The sequence below is a fragment of the Brassica napus genome, chromosome C5, assembly GCF_020379485.1.
Source record: "Brassica napus cultivar Da-Ae chromosome C5, Da-Ae, whole genome shotgun sequence".
Lineage (NCBI taxonomy): Eukaryota > Viridiplantae > Streptophyta > Magnoliopsida > Brassicales > Brassicaceae > Brassica > Brassica napus.
The window spans coordinates 53,077,425-53,100,011 of record NC_063448.1 but is presented as its reverse complement, the minus strand read 5'-3'; the positions used below and the strand labels follow the sequence as shown (position 1 = coordinate 53,100,011).

Genomic DNA, 22,587 nt, shown 5'->3' with positions numbered 1-22,587 from the left:
AACCAATCATCGATCCACCATGTAAACTATTTGGATCAAATCCCAAACCCAGACTCGCAAAATAATGATAATTTAGTTTCCGACAGGAATCAAATCCTACTGGTGCCGTAAACACATTTTTGTTTCACTCTACGCCGGTTTCTTCAAGTATACGTTTTCTTTTACAAAATAGTTATCTTTAATTTTTTACGTAACACTAATATCTCTTTTTCTAACGTAATCATACCAATTAAGCCAATTTAAGTGATAAATTTTTGTAACTTTGATGCAAACAGATTAAAGTCTGTACATCGTTTACAATACCTCAAGCAATTGAAAAGATTTTAATTTGTAGTAAATAACTCCAAGTTTAAGTAGAAAGAGAATGAAAGATATAGTGCTTTGTTATTACGAACCGTGTTTTACACATCAAACTCGGATTTGTACAAAAAAAAAAAAAGAATTGAAAAGCAAAGAGAAAGCTATACAAATAAACCAACTAATCAACTCATTGCGTGGACCATCATTATTTAAGTACTTCCGCAGCAAATAAAGTCTCAATGTACCCTTCCTATTCACGTTTCATGTACTAAACCATGCATGGTAACTCTCGTCCTATAGATATAAACTATATATGCATATACATCTCGCTTCCAAGAACAATCTTATTGTGGATAATAGACATGTGATGGGGACATAGATGGACAAGAGAATATACCAAATTTTATGGAAAGAAGACTTTTTGCTTAAAAAAAAGAAAAATGACTCTTAGAATAGAGATGACCAACTTCAAAACGAGCTCTGAAGATGAATTTACCGTCATTTATATAAAAAAAATATGTATAGAAGAATGAATAAGAACCAATGAGAAAAAAAAGAAGATAGAATGCGAGAGAGGATATTTGTCATTCAACTTGGAAATCAAGGAAGGGGAAAGAAGAGTTGTTATCGATGAGACTATCCAAATCCCAATCTCCGATTTTAGGGTTTTCTATTTCCCAAGAACTATTCTCCATACCCATAATGTTCCCTACTTTGAAGCTTTCTGAATGACACATATTTTTGCTACCGAAGCAAGGATCAAGGGCTTCTAAGTTTAGGTTGTTGCTTGTGGCACAAGCAATGCCATTGGTATTCTCGGACGGTGGAAGAAACCATTCGTTTTCTACTGATGCTCTATTGCTGATCGGATCAAGAACTGCGCTTCCATAATCTCCTAACCCATTAACGTTGTTGTTCCCTGTGTTTGCCATTTGTTGATATCGGTTATGATCCGTTACTGATATCAATGGATCAAGCTGGTTTAATCCCACACCACTAACCACGGGTGCATGAAATGAAGAAGATTCCATATGCATGGTGTTCCCCACTATCATCATGTCATCTTGATGATGATGGCTATTCATCATTGGATTTGAGTTGCCTCCCATGTCCACATGTTGATCTATTGGTTCCAAAGAATTACTATTACTATTATTAGGTGATGAACCTGAAGAAGTGTTGTTGTTCTTAAGCTTCTTCTTCAATGTCGAGTTCCAAAAGTTTTTGATCTCGTTGTCTGTCCTTCCTGGAAGCCGAGTGGCTATTTGAGACCACCTGATAATATTTTTAGGATACAAATAATTATCAACAAATATGAGAATAATTATACCGCTAAATTATTTCAAACTTTGCATTTGTATTTTCATGTAAAGAGATGCGAAGATAGAGTTACTTGTTACAAACAAAGGCTATATATAAACAAGAATAAGATTCATTCTAAGGCTCGGTTGCTCTAAAATGTAACTTAGGTGTTTGCATTTACGTCTACATTAAAAAGTTACCTGTTACCAAGAATGGAATGCAAATGGAAGATGAGATCTTCTTCTTGAGGAGAGAAAGAACCACGTTTAAGATCAGGCCTCAAGTAATTGATCCAACGAAGGCGACAACTTTTGCCACAACGTAAGAGACCAGCATTCCTAGCAATGTCACTCCAACATCCTTGTCCATTGGTCAACATATACCTTATGAGCTTCTCGTCTTCATCAGGAGACCAAAGTCCCTTTCTTAGCTTCGGTTTGTTGTTATTACCACCACATGCATTACTGGCCTTGTTCTTGTCTCTGATCGTAGTAATGTCCTGATTCCTCATCATCATTTGGAGTTGTGGAGTCTTTTTGAAGTAAGACTACACACAGAGAGAGATTTAGAATTTGGAGAGGTTGTGAGAAGGATGGATAGAGATGATGATATGATTTGTGGGGATTGCTTTGGAATGATATGAATATGTGTAATGGATGTGAAAAGGAGATAGAGAAGTGTTTGTTGAGATTGATGGGTAGAGTAGAGAGAGAGAAGAAATAGGGATGTGAAGAAGAAGCAAGAGGTGCATAAAATAAAAATAAATAAACATGTCTTCGTTAAAAACATGATGATAGACTTGTGAGTGAAGAAAAATGCATCGAAAAAGACTGGTTAGAGTCAAAGACAAGAACAAGACCCAACCTCTCCTCACCCCCACACCACACACGTGTGTTTGAAGCATCATATATACATAAACTTACATGAGGTTTAGCTTACGAGTATTTTTTGATTAATTATGTTATCTAAAATTTTATTTCTTTCTAAACAACAACTAATAACCAATTTTCACTATCTAAAGTAATATTGTATTTGCCGACAAAAGAGAAAGCAGTAATACAAGACATGTTTATTTTGAAGCAACTTCCACTTTACGACACAATCAACCGAATCTAATAAATAAAGAATATCAATAAGCGATTGAAGATCCTTCGACAAAAATATGGAACATGATAGAATATTATAGGATCGGTGAGACAAGAAAATTTTAATAGCATCAAAAGCATAGCATATATAAAAAGAGGATATGAAATCCAAACGTAAGATGAATATGGTCAAGGTGAATGAAACTTCTTGGTTCATTTAGATTAACTTTAGGGGATTTTACAAAAAATTTCACGTGACATAAAAACCTTATTAAACCATCATGTTGAAAATAAAGATAATGTGCATCAAATAAACGTTTATAAGAAAACAAAATCATGCCCTACTCAACTGATAAAGGATATATAACATCAAAGTGTTGATGAGACATTCCAAATTAAAGCACACAATGAAAAATAAAGATAATGGGTACATGGTGAATAAACATCCCATGTACATTAATCCTCGAGCATTACAACATATTTTTGTGCCACACGACGTCATCACGAAAATAATTCTTATAATTGTTAGAAAAATAAGTTGGTCCATATAAACTTATACTATGCTTTTTATTAAACTAACTATCAAATTAATTAGTAGTGTACAAAACAATATTTTTTCTTTCCTTAAATAAAAGCTGCGGAATTACCTAATATGATTAACATATATATGATAATTAATGATTATGAATAATACATATTTAATAACAACTTTTCTAACCTCTCCTTTTTGTTTAATTTTATACTATTAAAAGAAATTAAAAATCACATTAAGCATATAATAAAAAATTAGATTTTTTCTTATATGTTATATTTTGAATTTTTAAAAATGACTATAAATTACTAAAAATGGTAAAAATCCCACATTGAAAATTTTGTGATCAATGGTTTAAATTTTTTTTGTTCAAGCAAGATACAAATGATCATATATCGTAGGGGTGTGCGTTCGGATACACGTTCGGGTTCGTATCATGTATTTCAGTATAAAGGTATAGAACCCATTCGGGTATTTCTACATTTCGAGTCGGGTTCGGGTATTTTATGTTCGGGTTCGGATATTTTGGGTTGGGTTCAGATATTTAAATTTTGAAGAAAAAATAAATAAATGATTTATTGTTTAAGTTTTTTTTTATTTAAAATATAATTTAACTTAACTGGTTTTCTAATTTTTAAAAGACTAAACTATTAATAGGTTAGAAAGACAATAATTTAGTTGTTGTTTTGAAATTTTAGATGCAAGTTTTGTTAATGCAAGAAACAAGAGCTTGATATGTATTTTAAGTGAGTAGTAAATGATTTTGTCCATAATTATATGTATATTATCGAATTTTGAGCAATAAACATCATTAATATAAATATTTTGAATAAAATGAGAGATGTAAACTAGAAATATAGGGTTAAATATAATTATGTTTGGTTATCTTCGGATATTCATTCGGATTCAGATATTATCCGAACTGGTAAATAAGTAATTTTTTGTTGTTCTTGAATTAGATGATTTTTAGACCGAGATGGTGAATATATACTAGACATGCATTTATATTTCGAGTTTGCACTTATATTCAATAACAGCTTGAAATATTAGATTTGAACACTAACCTGTTAATTTAGTTTGTCGATGATTTTTTTCAAAATTATGATTCTTAGATATGTATCTGGAGTGAAACTAATTTTTACAGATGTCTATTTTTTAAATTGACACTTATGTAATTCACCGAATTCATAGAAGAACTTAAAAAGAAACTTAACTCATATCATATCAATGAAACAAAGACGGGAACGAAAGCATAATTTTATAGAGGTAGAAAATGAAATCACTTATAGAGAGTCAATAGTAAACAAATCTAGAGTAGAAAACCTAATCTCCTATCGTCATTATACAATCGATGTTGCCTATTTGGTTTTGGTGATTTGTGTCAGCCACAAAACTTAATTTCCTTTTGTGCATATGAAGTCTTAAAATAATTGAAATGAGATGTAATACATTAACTATTCAACAACGATGATATATTTAAAGCACCAACATTTGTATTCGTCATTTTATAATCGATAAAAATTGTAGTGTTACAAAATGTTAAACCCATTTAATAAATAAACATTATTATAAAAACTCACCCCGCGCATGCGCGTGGGTTATCATCTAGTTCTCTGTTAATTTAGATTAATTTTAAGGGAAATTCACATAATTTTTTTTGAATTGAATATTAAATTTAATTCAAAAAGAAAAGACTGTTTCTACAACAAGTGTAACATATGGTTGAAATTGAAAGAATTCTATGCTTCTAAACTTCTAGTTCTTTCAAATTACTTCAAACTTCACTTCACGAATTCCTTCCCTTCTCTTCAACTTCACCTTGTGCCAAACGATACAGCCATCTAGGGGTGTTCAATCCGGATATCGGTTCGGTTTCGGTTCGTTTTTTTGATTTTTTGGTATTTCGGTTAGTAAAATATAACTACCATTCTAAATCCATATTTACTTCGGTTCGGTTCGGTTTATATACCGTCGGTTTTTGGTTTATTCGGTTTTATACAAAAAAATAAAATTCTTTATTTTGGGATCATTTTATATGAATTTTAGAGTCTTGTTGTCAACACATTCATTTATTAAAAAATATTATAAGTTTAAATAAAAGAACAAAAATAAAAAATGTTTCTATCATCTAATAAAATAATCAAATCTATAATTAAAATCAAAGCTCAAAATTTTGATAATAAAAATAAAAAAACAAAAAATAAAACAGAAGCACGAAGCACAAAAAATAAGTTATTATATTCTTTCATATTTAGCGTTCATTAAAGTCATGTTTCTTCTATTAAAGACGAAACTCTATTCGTTTATAGATAAAAAAAATTGTGAAGAATTTCCACTAATTGTTATCATCAAATTTATAATCTTTATTTCAATTTAGTCAATGCTAAATTAAAGCAAAAAGATCAAAAGAAGACTAAGAAAATAAGAACCATGTTTGCGATGAATTGTTATTTAATTATAGTTCAAGTGTTTTACAAATCAGGACTATTTTATTACTGTAAAAAATATGGTAATAGTTATTAGCAAAAAAATTAACTTATGATTTTCATACGTTGTTATAAAATATATACATATTTACATGTTTCTATTTTTTGATCGGTTTTATTCGGTTTATTCGGTTTTATCGGTTATATACCGAACCATATCCAAATCCTACGGTTTTTTTAAAATCATATCCATTCGGTTTGTATGGTATATACCAAATTCAAACCATATTATCTATTTCGGTTCGGTTCGGTTCGGTACGGTTCGGTTTTGCCATAAAAACTCATACCAAAAAGAAGTTTTTTTCTCTCCACTTCTCATCTCTACTTTATAAAAACTCTTTGCGATCTCCCTGTATTTAAGCACTTTTCTCTGCATCCAAGAGCCTGCTGGTGTATTATCTTTTATCATCCATAGTGAACCCTTCCTGATAAGATAAGCTCTTATCCAATTAACCCATAGGAAGTTTGACAATAGTATTCTCCAAATTAGCTTCAGACAACTCACCACATTAACTTCCTTCATAGGTCTCAGTCCCAATCCTCCTTCACTCTTCATTTTGCACACATCTGACCAAGCTATCTTGAAAATAAAGACAATGTTCATCAAATAAACGTTTCTAAGAAAATAAAATCATGCCCTACTCAACTAGTCAACTGATAAAGCATTGATAAAATCAAAGTATTGGTGAGATATTATAGAACATACATTCATACTACATCTTAAAGCACACAATCATCATGCATCGATCACATACCAAAGCTAACTAAATTCGATTCTCTACCCTTGTTCTGTTATAAATGGCGGACAAATCTAATTCTGTTATAACAAGCAAATCACAAGCCGACTCATTCCTGGAAATTATAGTGACAAAATAAAGATGATACGTCTATCTAAAATTGATATATATATATGGCTTTACCGACAAGAAAATATTACTATGATCACTTATTCGTTAACTGATGCATCATGCCCCGACAAATGCACAAGCATAGCAGAAAAAAAACATAGAATGACATAAAGACCTACAAATATGTTACAAAAAGTCAACAAAGGTGTGTCGGAAACTCTAGTTAGTAAACAGAATGTCAACAAAAGACCTACAAATATGTTACATAGAGACTGATTCCAATAGTATCTATGCCACACATGAAACGAATTGGGCCTTATAAACTCTCACTGGACTCTGGGCCTCTCTATTGGGCTTTTAGTCAAATCACAATTTAATTTATCACCTCCCTTTGGGTTTGAACTAGTCTTTTCTCTTTTGAGTTTTGAGCATCGAGGATTTTGAGGTAATGCTCCTCCATTGCTTGATAGACTTTGTTCAACGGCTTTCTTATTGTGCTCCTCACGTCGCCACGAACATGTTTTGTCATTATAAAAACTGACAGTTGGTAATAGCCGAAAGCCAAAGGTGTGTGCCAGAGCTTTTGTTTGACAGGTCAGATTGAGAAACAGCTATGGCTTCCTACAATCATTACGCAGCCATGGCCTTTTTCACCACAATGACCCTTTCCTCTGCCTTCACCACCTCCGCACAGTACGAATCAGAGTCGTCTACACAGACAGGAGAAGCCTCCTGTTTTCCAGGAATGTCTATAGTCATGATCATCTCTTCTTTCATCCTTTCTGGATTTGCCATTCTCAGATGGTAGACCAACATGATATATACATTTTTTTTTGTATCCTATATGTTCTTACATTTTGCTTTCTCAAAAAAAAATCACAATAAAGTTTTAAATCTCTCTTTCACATGAGTTGGTTATGAAAGGCTTTATTTACATTATTTGCTTGGGGTAACAGTGTAACCAGGGAATTGGAACACTTGGGTTGTTCAAAGTATACCTTTGTTCTTTTTACTTATTGTGTTGCCTGCATGCCCCACCTACCATCATCTACATCCAGACACGTTCCTTTCTGATAAAATGTTATAGCAGATCAGAGTTTGTGAATAAATAGTAGAGATTGAAAAGTATATTAATCTTTAATCCCCTATATATTAAAAGAAGAGCATTACAACTTATGAGGTCGCCATGTGTCATCACCACAATGATTTTTAGAATCTTTAGAGAAACATGTTGGTCCATCTAAATATATAATAAGTTTTTTATTAAACTAACCATAAATTAATTATTAATGTTTTTAATTCTTTTCTTAAATAGAAATTACGAAATTTCCTAATGTTGGTAAAGTATATATGACAATTAATGATTTCAAATAATAAAGATTTGATACAAATTAATGCACCCTCTATCCTTTTTGTTTAACTTTAAGTTATTAAAATAAATTAAAAAATCACATTAAACATATAATAAAACTTTAGATTTTTATTATATATTATATTTTAAATTTCTTTTAAAGTCTCACATTAAAATTTTATGATCCATGGTTTAATTTTTTTATGACAAAAAATAATTACAAAATCATATAATTAGGAAGTCTCATTTAATAAATATCAAGATTAAAAAAAAAATCATAACGTTCGATCCAACCGTCTGATCGTTACCATTAAAAATACATAAATATTTTAGTTTTGAAATTTACTTTAAACATTTTTTAAATTAAACTATATACCATTAAAAATACATAAATATTTTAGGTTTTAAATTTACTTTAAACATTTTTTTTGGTAGAAGCTCTGAACAAATACTGACAACTTAATATTTAAATTTTAAAATTTTCATTCAATGTTTCTTAAGATTATAAATTACCAAAACTTTTAAACATCACACAATGAAAATTTTGTTATCAATGATTTTAAAGTTTTTATTATAAAAATATACAAATCATCAAAAAACCAAATGAATAAAATACATTATTTAACATATATCAAGATTAAAAATATACTATGTATCTATGTATATATGTATATATGTATATCTGATTTAAATTTAATTATATACAATATAAAATATAAAAGGTAATTGTTTGGATTAAAAACAAATTTTACGTATTCGCACCAATTTAATTATATAAGTAATAGTTATTGACTTTCTATAAATCCAATATATATATATATAATATAAAACTGAACATATAATATATAAAAATAATTTAAATATACAATGTTTATTCCGCGGGTCTTAACCTAGTTTAAAGGTAAAAAAAAAGCAAACCACCGCAACCATGATAAAATAGATTCAAATACATACAACACAGGGGACAAGAAAACATCTCTCTTGCCTTTTACTGTACACATATATATATTACACAACAAATAAAGCAATCATTCTCTCAGTTTCACAAACTCACACACATGCACACACCAAATCATTCGAACCCAAATACTCAGCGGACCAGTTTCAAAGTGTTTTTCTGACCCAATACCGTCATCACACAAACTCACACCTCACGAGAAGCTTGACGGATTTGTACTTCTCCCCTTTACGGTTATGCAAAGGAAACGCTCTTATCCCTTCCTTCAGCTCCCAAACAGGCAAGCATGTCTGCCCTCCAAAATCATCCTTCTCTGACATGTCATACTCATGCACTTCTAATCGCAGTAGAGCCAGCTCCGGAACCGTTAATGGGAACTCAAACACCTCGTCCCAAGCCGGTACCCAGTTATCCTCCAACGTCTTTGTCTTCTTCATAACCGTATCCGCTGGAACTCCAGCTATCCCCACCTGAACCATTTTTGTAGCAAAAAATCTAAGAGACCAAGAAGAGTTTTACCACTGCCTAAGGGGAATTGAATTTACTTACCCTTGTGTAGAAGTCAGGAGGTGAGTATTGATCAAAATGTGTGTGGCGGAAATCGAAGTACCAGCCTTCTCCCATGTATATAGTTACCTAAAGATAGGTGAAAGAATGAGTTCACCGAGTTTTATCAAGAAAAGACCAAACAGAGACTAAGCTATCTAACCCTCAGTGTTGTTTTTACAGGTAGAGTAGCTTTTGGATCAAAGATGTCACTATCAGAGCCACCTTTCAGCAGAATATCAGGTTTCTTGATGTATCCACATCCGCCGTTGGCTCTAAACATACCTTGCATTAGCCACAATGATCTTCCATATCCCTGTACAATGGGAAAATGATTTTTATATAAGACTTAGCTGAAGAATAAGTTAATGATATAGCAAAAAGAAGAAAACCTGCATATTGAAAGCCACCATTTGAGCACCGTGGCTCCATGCAACCAACGGGTTGTAGTTTGATGAAGTAACTCTAGTTCCTTTTGGATAAATCCTCAGCAAATTTCTCTGAGTAAACCTGCACCACAACACCATGATTAACAGGACTGCTATTGTTACTTTGGACAAGATAATCAAAATTACCTCACAATCTGTATTGCATATTTTTCTGCCGCCTTCTCTAGCTGCTCTTCGCTCAAGCTAAGGCGTCTTACCTTATCAGGATCAACCTTTAAGCACTCGGTGATCCCACCTTTTGGTTTCCCAGCATGGATTGCAATCAAATGTTTATACTGCGGTGGTGCATTCTTCTTGGACTTGTCTCCATCATCATCGTCCTCATCATCATCCTCATCATCATCATTCTCAACTAAGTCATCCTGCAACAACACCAAAGAAAATTTTAACATCTTTTGTGTATATGGACACTAACAAGACTGAATAGATACGAACCTTGTAACCGCTTTTGTTCCTGTTGATAAAGCTCGGAACTTCTCTCCCCCAAACTTCTTCATCCCCTAAAGATTTACCTTTCTGCACAGTCTCCTCATCTTTGCCTTCCTTGTACTCTTTGGGAGGTTTCGTTGAGATGATGATCCGCCTTTTTAAAGAGTTTGGCGATGGGAACTCCTTCAAGGATTCTCCCACAGGAGGAGTAAACAAGATCTCTCCAAATATCTCGGTGACCATCTACAATACAGCAAATACAAGACATCTCTAGATTCAATGTAACGATCAACTAAAACTAGAAAACAAAAAGGCTACCTCAGCAACTTTGGACTGAAGTTCAGGAGTAAGATGATCTTCAAGAGTCACAACAACAGGATAGTCAGAAACATCAAAGGCATGTGCTCTGATAGCTTTTAGACATTTGATTAACTCCACAGGTGCAGTGAGAGTCCTGTAAGAATGGTTTAGTAACCTTGACTTTCACTATATCAAATGTCAGTAAACTTATACCTTCCGTGAAGAACATCAATGTCGTTTTTGTTGGAGTTAGGCCAAATATCCAATTCAATCACCCTGACACCTTTCTTCAATGCATCAATAATAGGTACCTCACTGCAGTCACTGCTCAGCTGGTTACCGGTCAAATAAGAATTGTGACCAGTGAATATGAAATAATGCGATATAGGAGCATCCATGTCTTGATGCACCTGTACATTACACAAATGAATTCATTACAGAGATTTATCAAGAACCAATCTAAAAGAAGAAAAAAAATCCAAAAGCTAGCATAATATAGACACAATAACATCTATGAACCTGTCTCTCAAATTTTTAATTAAGGTTCCTACATAAAAGAGTACATGACTCTTGTCTGAAAAGTACATAGCTACTGCTCCTTTGCAAATCTTTGTTTTGTCTTTTCACAGTAGGTATACATATAAAGAAAAAAAAAATAATTACAAATTGCTTCAGAAAATCTCTTGAATTCCAAAAATCTCGGACTCCTTGGCTAAATAATCTGAATCCAAATCTGAGTTTGAATCAATCATAGATTATTAAAAAAAAAAAAAGGATTTTGTGTCAGGGTTCCTACATGACTCTTGTCTGAAAAGTACACAGCTTCTGCTACTTTCTGTACATTTTTGTTTTGTCTTTCACAGTAGGTACACATATAAATAAAATAAAAAAATTACAAATTGCTTTCAAAAACTCTTGAATTCCAAAAATCAAGGATTCCTAAACTAAATAATCTGAATCTAAATCTGAGTTTGAATCAATCATTGATTAACTTTTAAAAAAAATGAAAATAAAAAAAAAAGACAGAGAAACAAGAGAGTTAGTTACCACATGTCCAGCAAGTGGAGAGTTGTTGTCACCAAAAAGGTACTTGAAGAAAGCATCAAGGTGGAGACCATTCCGATGAAGAAGAGAAGACGCGGCATTGATGATCGACTGCGCATCCTCTCTCGTCGCTTTCCCCTGCTTCTGAACATCGATCAGAAACCTGTGGAGATGATCGACCGTCATGACCCCATTCTCCGAGTATTTCTCGTAAAGGGTCTTGATCTCGCGCGGCGCCTCCGATGCGGTGTACCGGAACCTCCGGCGGAAGCAGAAGCACACTCTGTACGTTTGCTTCGACATGAGGCAATGGGAGAGATCCTTTGGGTGGTGGGAGATGATAATTGGAGAAGAAGAAGAAGATGATGATGAAAGCAAGTCAGAATAATTTTTTTTTTTGCTTGTATTCAACCAGAAATTATCTTCTTTTCTTGTGAATATTTAATGAAAATCAATCAATCAATCCTTCTGGAAGATGAAGATCTGTCTCTTCCCGTGCGAATATACCCAAAGGCAAGTATCTGTCTGTCGACATGGCTGTCTATGAAGCTATTAAAGGCTTCTTTGGGCTTTATTGGGCCCATTTATCTATAAAGCCCATGCTCTAACAAAATCTCTATGGTATTTATGAAGCGACAAAAGGCTTTAGGCTTTATTGGGCCCATGAATTAGTAAAGCCCATGAAACGAGATTCTAGGGCTTCGCTCCTTATAAAGATGCAACTGAGCGCTATACTAAAAATCTCTCTCGCATCTCCGCCTCTCTTTTCAATCTGAAACCTGAGCACAATCCGAGGAGAGAAAGTTTTGATCATCTGCGAAACCGAGCATGAGAGCTAAGGTGAGTGATGCGTTTTGATATGTTAATATGGAAACTGAAGTAGTTGGTTATAGGTTATTTTATATTGTGTTTCTATTTTTGGATTTATAAAAGTGGAAGAAGAAGCGTATGAGGAGGTTGAAGAGGAAGAGACGAAAGATGAGACAGCGATCTAAGTAGTTTTACGAGACCGACATTTGTGAGAGTTTTGTTGGTTTTTCTATCTGAAGTTTAATGTTTTTTTTTTTGCTGGACCTAATAGATTCTATGTTTTAAATCAGAACTATGTTTTATTACATGTTTTAATCTTTTATTTCTACAATCTGCTTATATCTAGTGTTCAATGGTGATGGTCTAAGTTAGTGTGTGCGTAGGATTGTGATTAGGGTCCAACATAACACTAAGCTGGTAGATTATTATCATCCGAGTTCGAACCTCAATTACAATATAATTTTAGAGTTATTATTCAAACATTAAACTTGCTTAAAAAAAAAATTCAAACATAAACTCGACGACTGGGAATATTGTGTGGTGTCTTAGTAGCCACCCATTGGTGGCATTCCAAATGGTGGCATGAGAGGCATCCCTCCCATTGGTTGTGGTGCCGTTAAAGCAAGTTGCATCGGTGGTGCCGGTAAAGCATTTGGCAACAATTGTGCGTACATGTTCTGATTTTAATGAAACAAAGAAACAAAACCACTCTTTAAGTTAGATTGTCAAGGAAAGACACGAGATGATTGTTTAGTTCTAAGCTGTTTATGTTGTTACCTGTTGGGACACGACTTCCTTCTCTTCCTGCTCTTTGGCCTTCGCTTCTTTTTGTGCCTCCAGCTTGTCCTTGATTATTTCATCCACTTTGCCTGTGTACTCTCGCATTACCTTCAAAGAAAAAGGAATATAAGAGGATTAAGAATAGAGACTAGAGAGTATGAAAGCCTAGTATAAATCACACAATCATCACCTGGAGAAGATACGGGTAGGCAAAGTCGACCATGTTGTTCATCCAGGCAAGTTCTAGAGCAACGTCTGGTCGGATTAAATCATAACACACAAAGAGACATGTAGCAAAGCATTCCTTCTTCCCCTGTATAATATACCAAAACATAACACATAAGTGATATTAGTTTCATTGTCTTGACCAATAATGTATGTAATCCTGGTTCAGACAATCCATACCTGTTCAATGAAGTAAACAAGTAGTTGTTCCGCAAGGTCATGGTCGCCAGATTGTGAAGCAGTTTCCATACAGTCTTTGTACAAGTTATCCTTCTTTGACAAAGCAATTGATTGCTTCCATTTACCAGCTTTCTTGTAGATATAAGCAGCCACACGTCTCATTTCAACAAGCTCATGTTTCTCTATCTGTTCACACCATTCATATAAAAAAAAAAGGTTTAGTAGATATAAAATGATGTAAAAGGGGTACTAGAGGTAGAGCCCGTCTACCTTCTGAGCGAGGCCTATCTGGTCAAAGCTGTCATGTAAATCAATAGACTCACGCAACCTTTCATAGTCTTCTTCCTCCACGTATATCTCATTCAAAGCTTCATTAACAGCACTGACATTGTTGCTCTGAACTGCAACCATGTATGGCTTGACAAGACGCAACTGACCAGCCTGAGAGATCAGAAGAAACCAATTGTTAAGTAAAAGACAACCTTGGCTGTTAATCATAAAGTCAGTTTCTTACCTTCCGCATAATATCAACAACACGCGTGTGATCCAACCGCAAAGCAAGCACGTTGAGAAGATCATTGATCATATCCGGATGCTCCAGTAAATAAAAGTGCACAGCCTTGTAGTAGACTTCAACATTCGCAACCTTGCCAACAATGTCTTTAAACTGCACGTGCTCCCACGCTTCAGGAGAGTGGTTCATGACAGTGGTCGCAGCGTTGTCAAACTCAGCATATTGAATGTAGAGATAGGTAAGCTCCTGCCATTGCTGCTGCTCATCACATGCCCGTATAAGCTTGGGAATGTTGAGGCGAGTGGAGAATAGCTTGATGTGTTCGATAAGCTTCTCATAACGATATCTAGCGTAGAGCACACCCAACTCAGTGAAGATACCCATGTGAGCACGTTCCAGCCCAAGTCCACTCTCCATGAGTGAGATTAGTTCACTGAAGAAGCCTTTCTTTTGGTAGAAGTCGCTGACTTCTTCCAGGTCATCCACCTATCAAGAACCAAAATATATGAGATACATAAATTGAAAGGCAAATCTCCCAAAAAGTACCTAAAATAATATTTTTAAAATAAAATAAACACACTTTGTCCAAAATAAAATAAATACACAAAAAATGACTAAAGAAATTTCATTAAAAGGTAATGATAAATAACTATACTCTTACTCTAAAGACATATAATTATAAATAATATTTAAATAACAAAAAAATATGTTTGAAAAAACTTTATTCAATTCTAAACTTTTTATTTCGATTTTTTTTTTAAATCTTTTTCGAATTTAAAAAGAAAGAATATATTTTGAAATTGAAAATTTTCTAAAATCTATTTTTAAAATCATTATTTTAAATTTTAAAACTTAATTATATATATATATATATTTAAGGCTATCTTCTCTAATTAAATTTTGTAACAAAGATAAGGTTCTTATTCACCTGAATGATAATGTTTAGGCCACAGATCTGTCCCAATCTGAACTCCTCTGCATCAACACAAGCAAAACACACTTCCTTCCATGTCTTTGCACTGCTTGCTTTCCTTGCAGCATCAACAGCACCTTGGAACTGTTGCAGTTTCACAAGCGTGACAGCTAGCTTCCCCCAGTTTGATACAAACGCATAGACTATTTTGGCAGCTTCATACATAGCTTCATCATACATGCGGTCACCAACGATTTGTAAGTTAGCAACGTTTGGCATCAGAATGAAATCTTCAACCTCGCCTAACCTATCGATCTTTGCATATGCGTAGATGAGCTCACTATCAACTTTAACTTCCTTCACCTTGTTTCTAACCATCAGAAGGTAACTGACCATGTCATCATAGACATTAGCATCCTCAGCAACGCGTATCATCTCCAAGAAATGAGTAGCGTCCTCAGCACGGATGAAGGACTCAATTGCATCACTGACTAGTCCTTCCCTGAGCTGAGCTTTAGCAACTTGGCTCCACACAGAATCTTCTTCAACCCTGAAAGCAAACTCAGCAGCACGCTCAATGCTTTTGATGTTATCCAGCAATACATTAACAGCCTCAACGTTTAAGTTAAACTTCTTAAAAATAGCAAACGCTTCTTCAAAGAGTTGAGCTTCTACCGCCATTTCTCCAACAACAGGCCCATCAAAGTTCTCAAGCCTGTTGACATAATCCATAACTCTAGATGTATCCGCCTTGACAGCCGTCAGTATCAGCAGATTCTGCAGGTTGATGTTCCCGCTGAAGTCAGAGTTCTGAAGCACTATCTTCTCAAGAAGCTCAATAAGCTCATGAGGCAAATCAGCAGTCATGAACGCCTTAACAGCAGAGGAAACTTGCTCCGGGCTCTTGTTTTCAGGTAATGCAGTAGACACAACTTGGTCAATAACTTGTCTTCTATACTCATTGTTCTCATCAAGAACCATCTCCCAGAGATCACCATCCATCCTCTCCACTACATACCTAGCTTGTAACTTGAGCAAAGAGCTTCTGTTGGTGACGTTGATGAGCTCCTCATCACATTGTCCTCTTCTGTAGGACACAACAGCCAGTGTAGGATCACGTTTCTCGCAGTACTTACCGACAACTCGAGAGTCGTAGTACTGGTTGGTGGTTAGGAAACGCTCAGGGTTGTTGTTACTGTCGATGATGATTTTACCCAAGGCGTTATGGACATGCACATCTTGGCTTCCCTCGGTTACTAGATGCTCCAAGAAATGTGTGAGGAGACGTAGCCGGTTCCTGGAAAAAAGGCATAAACATATTAGCAGGACCGGGAAAAGCCCAATGAAACATTGACCTTAGGTCCTCAAAATTTTTGAAAAAAATTTACATAGACATAGACTACTTAAAAAGTTATTTTAATCTCCGAATTGTAAAAAAATAAATTAGTTGAAATCTTTAGTAAACTGCCTATGGCTGCCCTGTATATTAGATCTTTCAAGAATGAACAGAGAGAATGAGACCAAAATGATTCACCTCTTCTCGCATTCCTCCACAAGAGGTTCAACAGGCAGCAATGAACGAACAGAGATGATGAGACCTTTGATGAAATCTTCAGGGCATTCATCATCAAGCAGCTGTCCCACAACTAAAGGAGCACTCCCAGGGTTCACCTTTGTTCAACATCACCAAACGTATTAGTATCTAATGAAAACACTGAACTCTAAAAAATAGTAGCAAAAAGTTTCATACCTTTTGAGCGTAACCTTCAATGTAACGCAGCATGTTGTTTATGTAGAGGTAATGAGTAAGATCAGGTACAAATCCGAAACGGTCACAAACATTTATCAAAGGCCTTGCATCAGGAAGCTTCGCTTCCATTAAAAAGTTCTTTGTCTTTTCAGCATCGTAGAAGTTAGACTCTCTAGTCACACGCTCAACCTCTTTTATTTGACCAGTCTTTGCAGATGCTTCAATGTACTTGAAATGAACCTCAGGATCCTCACTAAAAAACATTGTCATATCATCAGCATACAAACACAATAATCATGATTATTTACAGAAATGAAATTAGATTATATAAAATCACCTCATCCTAACATATGAGCCTAGGAAAAAGTATAGCCCTTCATATGATTTAAACTGCTCAAAGAGTTTAATACATGCATCAACACCAAGTTGTTCACAGTACTCCTTGCAAGCCTGTGGTTACATATGGAAACGTTAGTGTCACATTAAACAATAATGTTTATCATACTATACACCACTTACCTGAACGATTATCTGTAGGTTGCCTCTCGGGTTAACTATCAAAAGTTCTTTCATGCACTCCATAACCCAATCGCTAGAAAGAGTGCCTAGAAAATCAACAAGAGCCTGCGTTGCATTTTGACAGAGTGATGATGTTAAACAACTTGGTATCCAGAAGTTTAGCAGCTATGTTAGAGGCATTACCTGTGGCTCAATGGCATGTGTGTTGACAATCACACGTTTTATATCATTTAACTCTGAGTAATGCTGCACAATTCAAAAGTAAAAAGAAGTTGGAGATGGAAAAATAATTCTACTTAATTAACCAAGAAACAAAAGAAAGACAAGAAGATCCAACCTTTAAGGATTGGATATAAAGTCCAGCCTTTTCACAAAGCTGAGCAACACGAGGCCGGTCATAGTGGCTGAACATACTCCCTGCTAAAATGGCATCAGCCACGTTAGGAAAGGTTACCAAATTGATCTCCAGAACCTGTATTGACAGTTGATATACAAAGTCTGAGGACATAAGTTGAATAAGGAAAGCATAGAAACATATAAGTAATTGGCAACTAGTTTCAACCTTAGTCTGCAGAAAAGCATGCTCAGGTAAATTTGGCTTCAGCACATCCAAAAGGAAAGCAGTAGCTTCTCTGATTAGATTTCTCTGAATATGCAAAAAAAAAATGCATTAGTACTTGATAATGCTCATGCATTGTATAAAAATCTACAAATATTGGTGCATACACAAAGTTATACTGGTGCACCTACCTGAAGAAAAAGGTCAGTGATGGTGTTGATGTCAAGTGGACAACCTCCTTTCATATGAGACATCTTTACTGCAAATTCTCCGGCTCCCTAAGAAAAGAAGTTAATTGATTCATGAACTCTTCTTGTACTTATGCAGAAAATATCTAGTAAACCAGTTCTTTTAAGAGTTTAATATGCTGCAAGTATCATAAGTGCAGTCCACTAACCTGAGGATCTGTACGGAGTATGGTTTGCAGAAGAAACAAGTAATCAGGTGTGTACTTAACCTAAAGTCACAACATGAAACAATGAGATACTTCTTGAGCACAATGAAACCATAGTTGGTTCAGGGAAACTTTAGATCTTTGTTATTTACCTTCTCTGAGTAAATTATGATGTTGTCAAACTCCCTTTTTTCTGCAAGTGCTGCTACAACTTTTGGAGATGTCTGGGCTTTGATGTATATTTCCAGTGCAAGGTCATTATCCAAAGTCTGTAACAGAAAATATTTATGTCACAAAAAATACAAAATGAGACATATCACACACTTAACAGTATAATATATATATATATTACCTTGACAAGGTCTCCAAGTTCTTCACTGCATTCTAACTTATCCTCTTCTAACCAGTTTTTCAGGAGGTTCTTCTTGTTTTGATTCACAACAAGGCGAGACAGTTCCAATGACTCATATGAATTGAGCTTTCCTTTAGTTAAAAGCGTCCCAAAATACTGTAACAATGGAGGAGTTTGCCCAGCTTGTACAGGAACACTCTGGAACTTGGCCACTGTATCAGGTGTCCTTAGAATCCCCTGAGGAGATTCAGAAGCAAGCTCAGCAGCCTCTTTGTACTTTGTTTGATCGAACAGCTCTTTGAAACGCTTTACAACCTGAAACATTAGAACTGAATATGAGACCCTTCACATTACCAACTAGCTTTCTTTTTCTTCAGCTAGATAACCATGGCATACCAGATCTTCTGCACCAGGGAGGTTTCCTCTTTTAGCAAGATTGACAGCAAGCTCCAAGTTCTTCAACTATAATACAAACACATAGGTTTCTTAGCATGACATTATGATGAGTGTAGCTTATATAAGGAAGAAGAGAATAAAAGTTTAAAACATACTGGACCACTAATAAAAGGTATTATAGTAGCCTCGTTTACGGTAGCCAAAAGAACTTGTCCTCTCCTATTAATGGCATAGAAACCCCCAACAGAAGAGGCTTCAGAAGTCAAGAAAATTGGGTCTGTACTTATCCGGTTTCTGTAGATAGGAGAAGCAGTCTCTAGATCGTATACAAACAACAAGCCAAGCTTGGTGATGACATATATCAAGCTAAACTTGTTAGAGATCTGTCAGACAAAAAAGAGAGAATTCAAAGTCAGGAAATTTCACCACAACATACTATAATTGTAACTGAAATGCTAATGCAAATACAAACCTGCATGGCAACAGGAAAATCATCAGCAAAATCTGGGAGAAAAGAGAGATCTGCCTTCTTTTTTGTAAATGATGCCTTTCCTGCAATATAGTTCAAGACAAAAATGTAAACAAAGACAGTAACTAACAGTGATAACATAGTTTTCTGACAAGGATACTAACCGGGTAGGGCACCAAGCTCAATGACATGCACATTTGATGTTATCTGCCCAGCATTAAAGCTCTTGGTTGCAAAGGATATAAGGGTAGAAGGATTCTCATTCCCAGGGACCTAGTATTGATTAATGTTTCAAGTCATGCCACAGTTCAAGATCTTAGACCATTGAACTCACTGAAGAACCAAGTAGTTTACCTTAAACTGAGCAAATGATGCAGCGTGTGCGTCAAGGGACTGGGTCTGCTGTTGATCCACAGAAAATAGCTGCATGTTTCCTTTTACCAATTGTGGTCTCTACAGACAACAATAATGACAAGATCAGTCAAGAATTTTACAGCATAACTGTAGTTTTGATGTTCTTATTCAACCAACCTCAGGAGGACCAGGAGCGATTCCAATTAAGACCAACCACTTCTCATTAGGAGAGCACTTGTAGTTAATAATTTGATTGTTTTCCAACTTGGTCGCTCTATCAAACATCTTCACTGGCTCAGAATCACCTGGTAATGATCAGAAGCAACATTAGAATCAGATATACATGGTAAGAAGATGGGAGTAAGATAGATAAAAAGATATACAACCTTCAATGGACCAGTGATACACTGAGTTTTGTGTGACCAGCCCCAACATCTTGGGTGTAATCCACTTCCAAAACTCAACCTATAAAAACAATGGATGGTTAATATCCCAAAACTAAATGTGATTTCAGCTTTGTATTTGCATCAACACTCACCTGGTCAGGCATCTGATGTGATTTCAGCTTTGCTTTTGCTTCAATGTTAAACATCTGTAGATAATCCTGAGTAGTTCCTGGAACTTGAGCTATATACAAAATGAAGAAAACAATGAACAACAAAAAAAGAACAGTAATAGCCAATACAGTCAAACATCTACTGCAAACAACATTTCTAGTCTAACTACACAAGGCTTGTGACACAGCCAGGGCCGGATCTAGGCACCAGTCCAATGAAACATTGGTTTGACCCTCAAAATTTTTGAAGGTTTTTTAGATAGGAATATACCCTTAAATTAGGGAAAAAATAATTTTCTTACTAAATTTTTTTTAAAAATGTTTCAAGCCCCCAAAATCTCAGATCCCAAACTTGGACACAGCAGAACACAATGGAAAAATCACATACTTTGGAATAGACCTTTTTAGAAGCTTTACCTTTTAATGCAAGGATTCTTGAGTTTGGGTTCATAAGAGCAGAATCTGCAGTGATAGGCCTTCTAAGAGGCTGCATGGGCATATTCATATCAATAATCACAACACTGTTTTGTGGTGACGTCTCTCGCACGCATATATACTTGTCAGACTCCATTGTAACATTTGTAAACGTGATGAATTGCTGATTTATCCCAACGCTAGGAAGCTGGAATAAATAAAACAAAACCAAGCGTTATGTCATATATATAGACACATAGTTCATATACTTAGTAATGAGATCCGATCCGAGCATATCAGTAACATGCATGCATTAAACAAACTTTTTTTTTGAACACCGCATTACACAAACTATAGTGTTAAACTGGGATCAAAGAAACAAGAGCCAGCTATGAGAACATCACTTAACGTCCAAACTCAAAGTCAAATCCATGAGAAGAAGAAGAAGAAGAACTAACCGTCAGGACCTCCTTCATCGTGATGGGGGCGTTAGGTGCCGCCATGTTTGACCACAGTTCGCGGTAAGAGAACCCGGGGGAAAGAATCAGAAATGTGGTCTAGACAAGACGAGAGAGAGTGGAGGAGAACTTGCAATCTGTGATGGAAGAAGGGAGAAAACCAAATAACAAGAGTGATTTTTTGAAATATATGTAAGTAACTTAGGTGGTAAGTAGAGGAAACAACAACAAACCAAATTTAAGCAAAAGAAAAAACTTAGGTGGTAAGTAAAATTGATAAACGATGCAATTTTTGCTAATTAAAGGGTGGTCAGGTCACATGACTCACGTCATTATTATTATTGCTAATAGTTAACCTATTATTTTTCAGTTTTTTTTTTCTTGTTCTACAGAGAATGATTTTGTTCTTATTCACTTTTCAATTAATGTTAATAAATCAAAATTTCAAGATATAATTAGTTGACCACCGTTGGAGTCAGATTTGTTACCAAATAACAATTCCTTAGTCAGATTTTTTTCTTATACTACCAAAAATGAGTTTCTAAGATTTTTATTTACTTTCTTAATTAATCTTCAACGATTTTTATTCAAATTTTCTATCTTTCAACTTTCGTAGATGTGTCCTGTTTTATCGATGATTTAATATATTTTTAGATGAAGAAAACTAAGTCTGAACGTTTTTACCTCAAACCAAAATCCCTACTTATTCCGAACCGAAAATACAAAAATCAAAAATCGGAGCCAAACCGTTATACAAAATATCTGAACGGAACTTAACAGCTTGATATTTTGGAACTTGGGTACAATCCGAACCGAACCAAAATTTGAAGTAGGATTTGAAAATATCTGAAATTAATTAAATATATTAATATTTTTATATATGTTAAGGTAATTTAGATTTTTTATAATATTTTAAAGATTTTTGTAATTTGTCTTATTTGTTATTTTGAGTATTTTTATTTAGTTTAACTAGTGTTTATTTAGATTTGTGAATAATTTATATATTTTAGGTTTTGTAAATTAGTTTTTCAAAAAATATTTTTGAGCGTTTTCAGACATAGGTTATAATTTAATTCGAACCAGACCCGGAAAGAATCGAACACGATCCTAATTAGTAAAACATGAATCGAACTTATGAACATAATACCAAAATTTTGAAAATTCGAATCAACCGAACCAAATCCAACGGCTCAGAACGCCTAAACAAAACAGATATAATCTATAAAAAAAAATTCCTGAAAAATCAGTTACAATGGATTGGGCTAATCAGTTGGTCCCAGTTTATGGTAATGGATCTCACTTGTTAACAAAAAC

The 22,587-nt window shown here is 34.6% G+C and overlaps 3 protein-coding genes and 1 long non-coding RNA gene across 4 annotated transcripts; 1 reads left to right on the top strand and 3 right to left on the bottom strand.

Annotated features, from left to right (window-relative positions):
* Positions 1 to 365: 365 nt before the first annotated feature.
* On the bottom strand, positions 366 to 3,727 carry LOC106399792 (transcription factor MYB83). Its single transcript, XM_013840244.3, has 2 exons — positions 1,803 to 3,727; positions 366 to 1,575 (listed from the first exon to the last, which is right to left on the bottom strand). The coding sequence occupies exons 1-2, from the start codon at positions 2,117 to 2,119 to the stop codon at positions 885 to 887; spliced, it is 1,008 nt and encodes a 335-aa protein (XP_013695698.1). The 5' UTR covers positions 2,120 to 3,727; the 3' UTR covers positions 366 to 884.
* A 5,002-nt stretch (positions 3,728 to 8,729) lies between these two features.
* Positions 8,730 to 12,148, bottom strand: LOC106401032 (phosphoinositide phospholipase C 2). The gene is made up of 9 exons (XM_013841451.3): positions 11,634 to 12,148; positions 10,800 to 10,996; positions 10,605 to 10,740; positions 10,293 to 10,529; positions 9,984 to 10,219; positions 9,801 to 9,918; positions 9,572 to 9,724; positions 9,412 to 9,498; positions 8,730 to 9,332 (listed from the first exon to the last, which is right to left on the bottom strand). The coding sequence occupies exons 1-9, from the start codon at positions 11,931 to 11,933 to the stop codon at positions 9,039 to 9,041; spliced, it is 1,758 nt and encodes a 585-aa protein (XP_013696905.1). The 5' UTR covers positions 11,934 to 12,148; the 3' UTR covers positions 8,730 to 9,038.
* Positions 12,149 to 12,339: 191 nt separating this feature from the next.
* Positions 12,340 to 12,779, top strand: LOC106401034. The gene is made up of 2 exons (XR_001280418.3): positions 12,340 to 12,470; positions 12,564 to 12,779. It is a non-coding gene; the product is annotated as an uncharacterized LOC106401034 (long non-coding RNA).
* On the bottom strand, positions 12,665 to 22,428 carry LOC106401031 (clathrin heavy chain 2-like). Its single transcript, XM_013841449.3, has 28 exons — positions 21,274 to 22,428; positions 20,819 to 21,023; positions 20,384 to 20,472; positions 20,232 to 20,310; positions 20,023 to 20,150; positions 19,846 to 19,944; positions 19,656 to 19,764; positions 19,495 to 19,574; positions 19,178 to 19,405; positions 19,023 to 19,088; positions 18,627 to 18,941; positions 18,427 to 18,543; positions 18,278 to 18,337; positions 18,072 to 18,158; positions 17,884 to 17,967; positions 17,659 to 17,793; positions 17,505 to 17,567; positions 17,322 to 17,426; positions 17,140 to 17,252; positions 16,803 to 17,055; positions 16,587 to 16,723; positions 15,068 to 16,349; positions 14,140 to 14,625; positions 13,896 to 14,066; positions 13,626 to 13,811; positions 13,411 to 13,533; positions 13,218 to 13,328; positions 12,665 to 13,117 (listed from the first exon to the last, which is right to left on the bottom strand). Exons 1-28 carry the CDS (start codon positions 21,316 to 21,318, stop codon positions 12,986 to 12,988), a joined length of 5,088 nt encoding a protein of 1,695 aa, XP_013696903.2. The 5' UTR covers positions 21,319 to 22,428; the 3' UTR covers positions 12,665 to 12,985.
* Between the last annotated feature and the right edge of the window lie 159 nt (positions 22,429 to 22,587).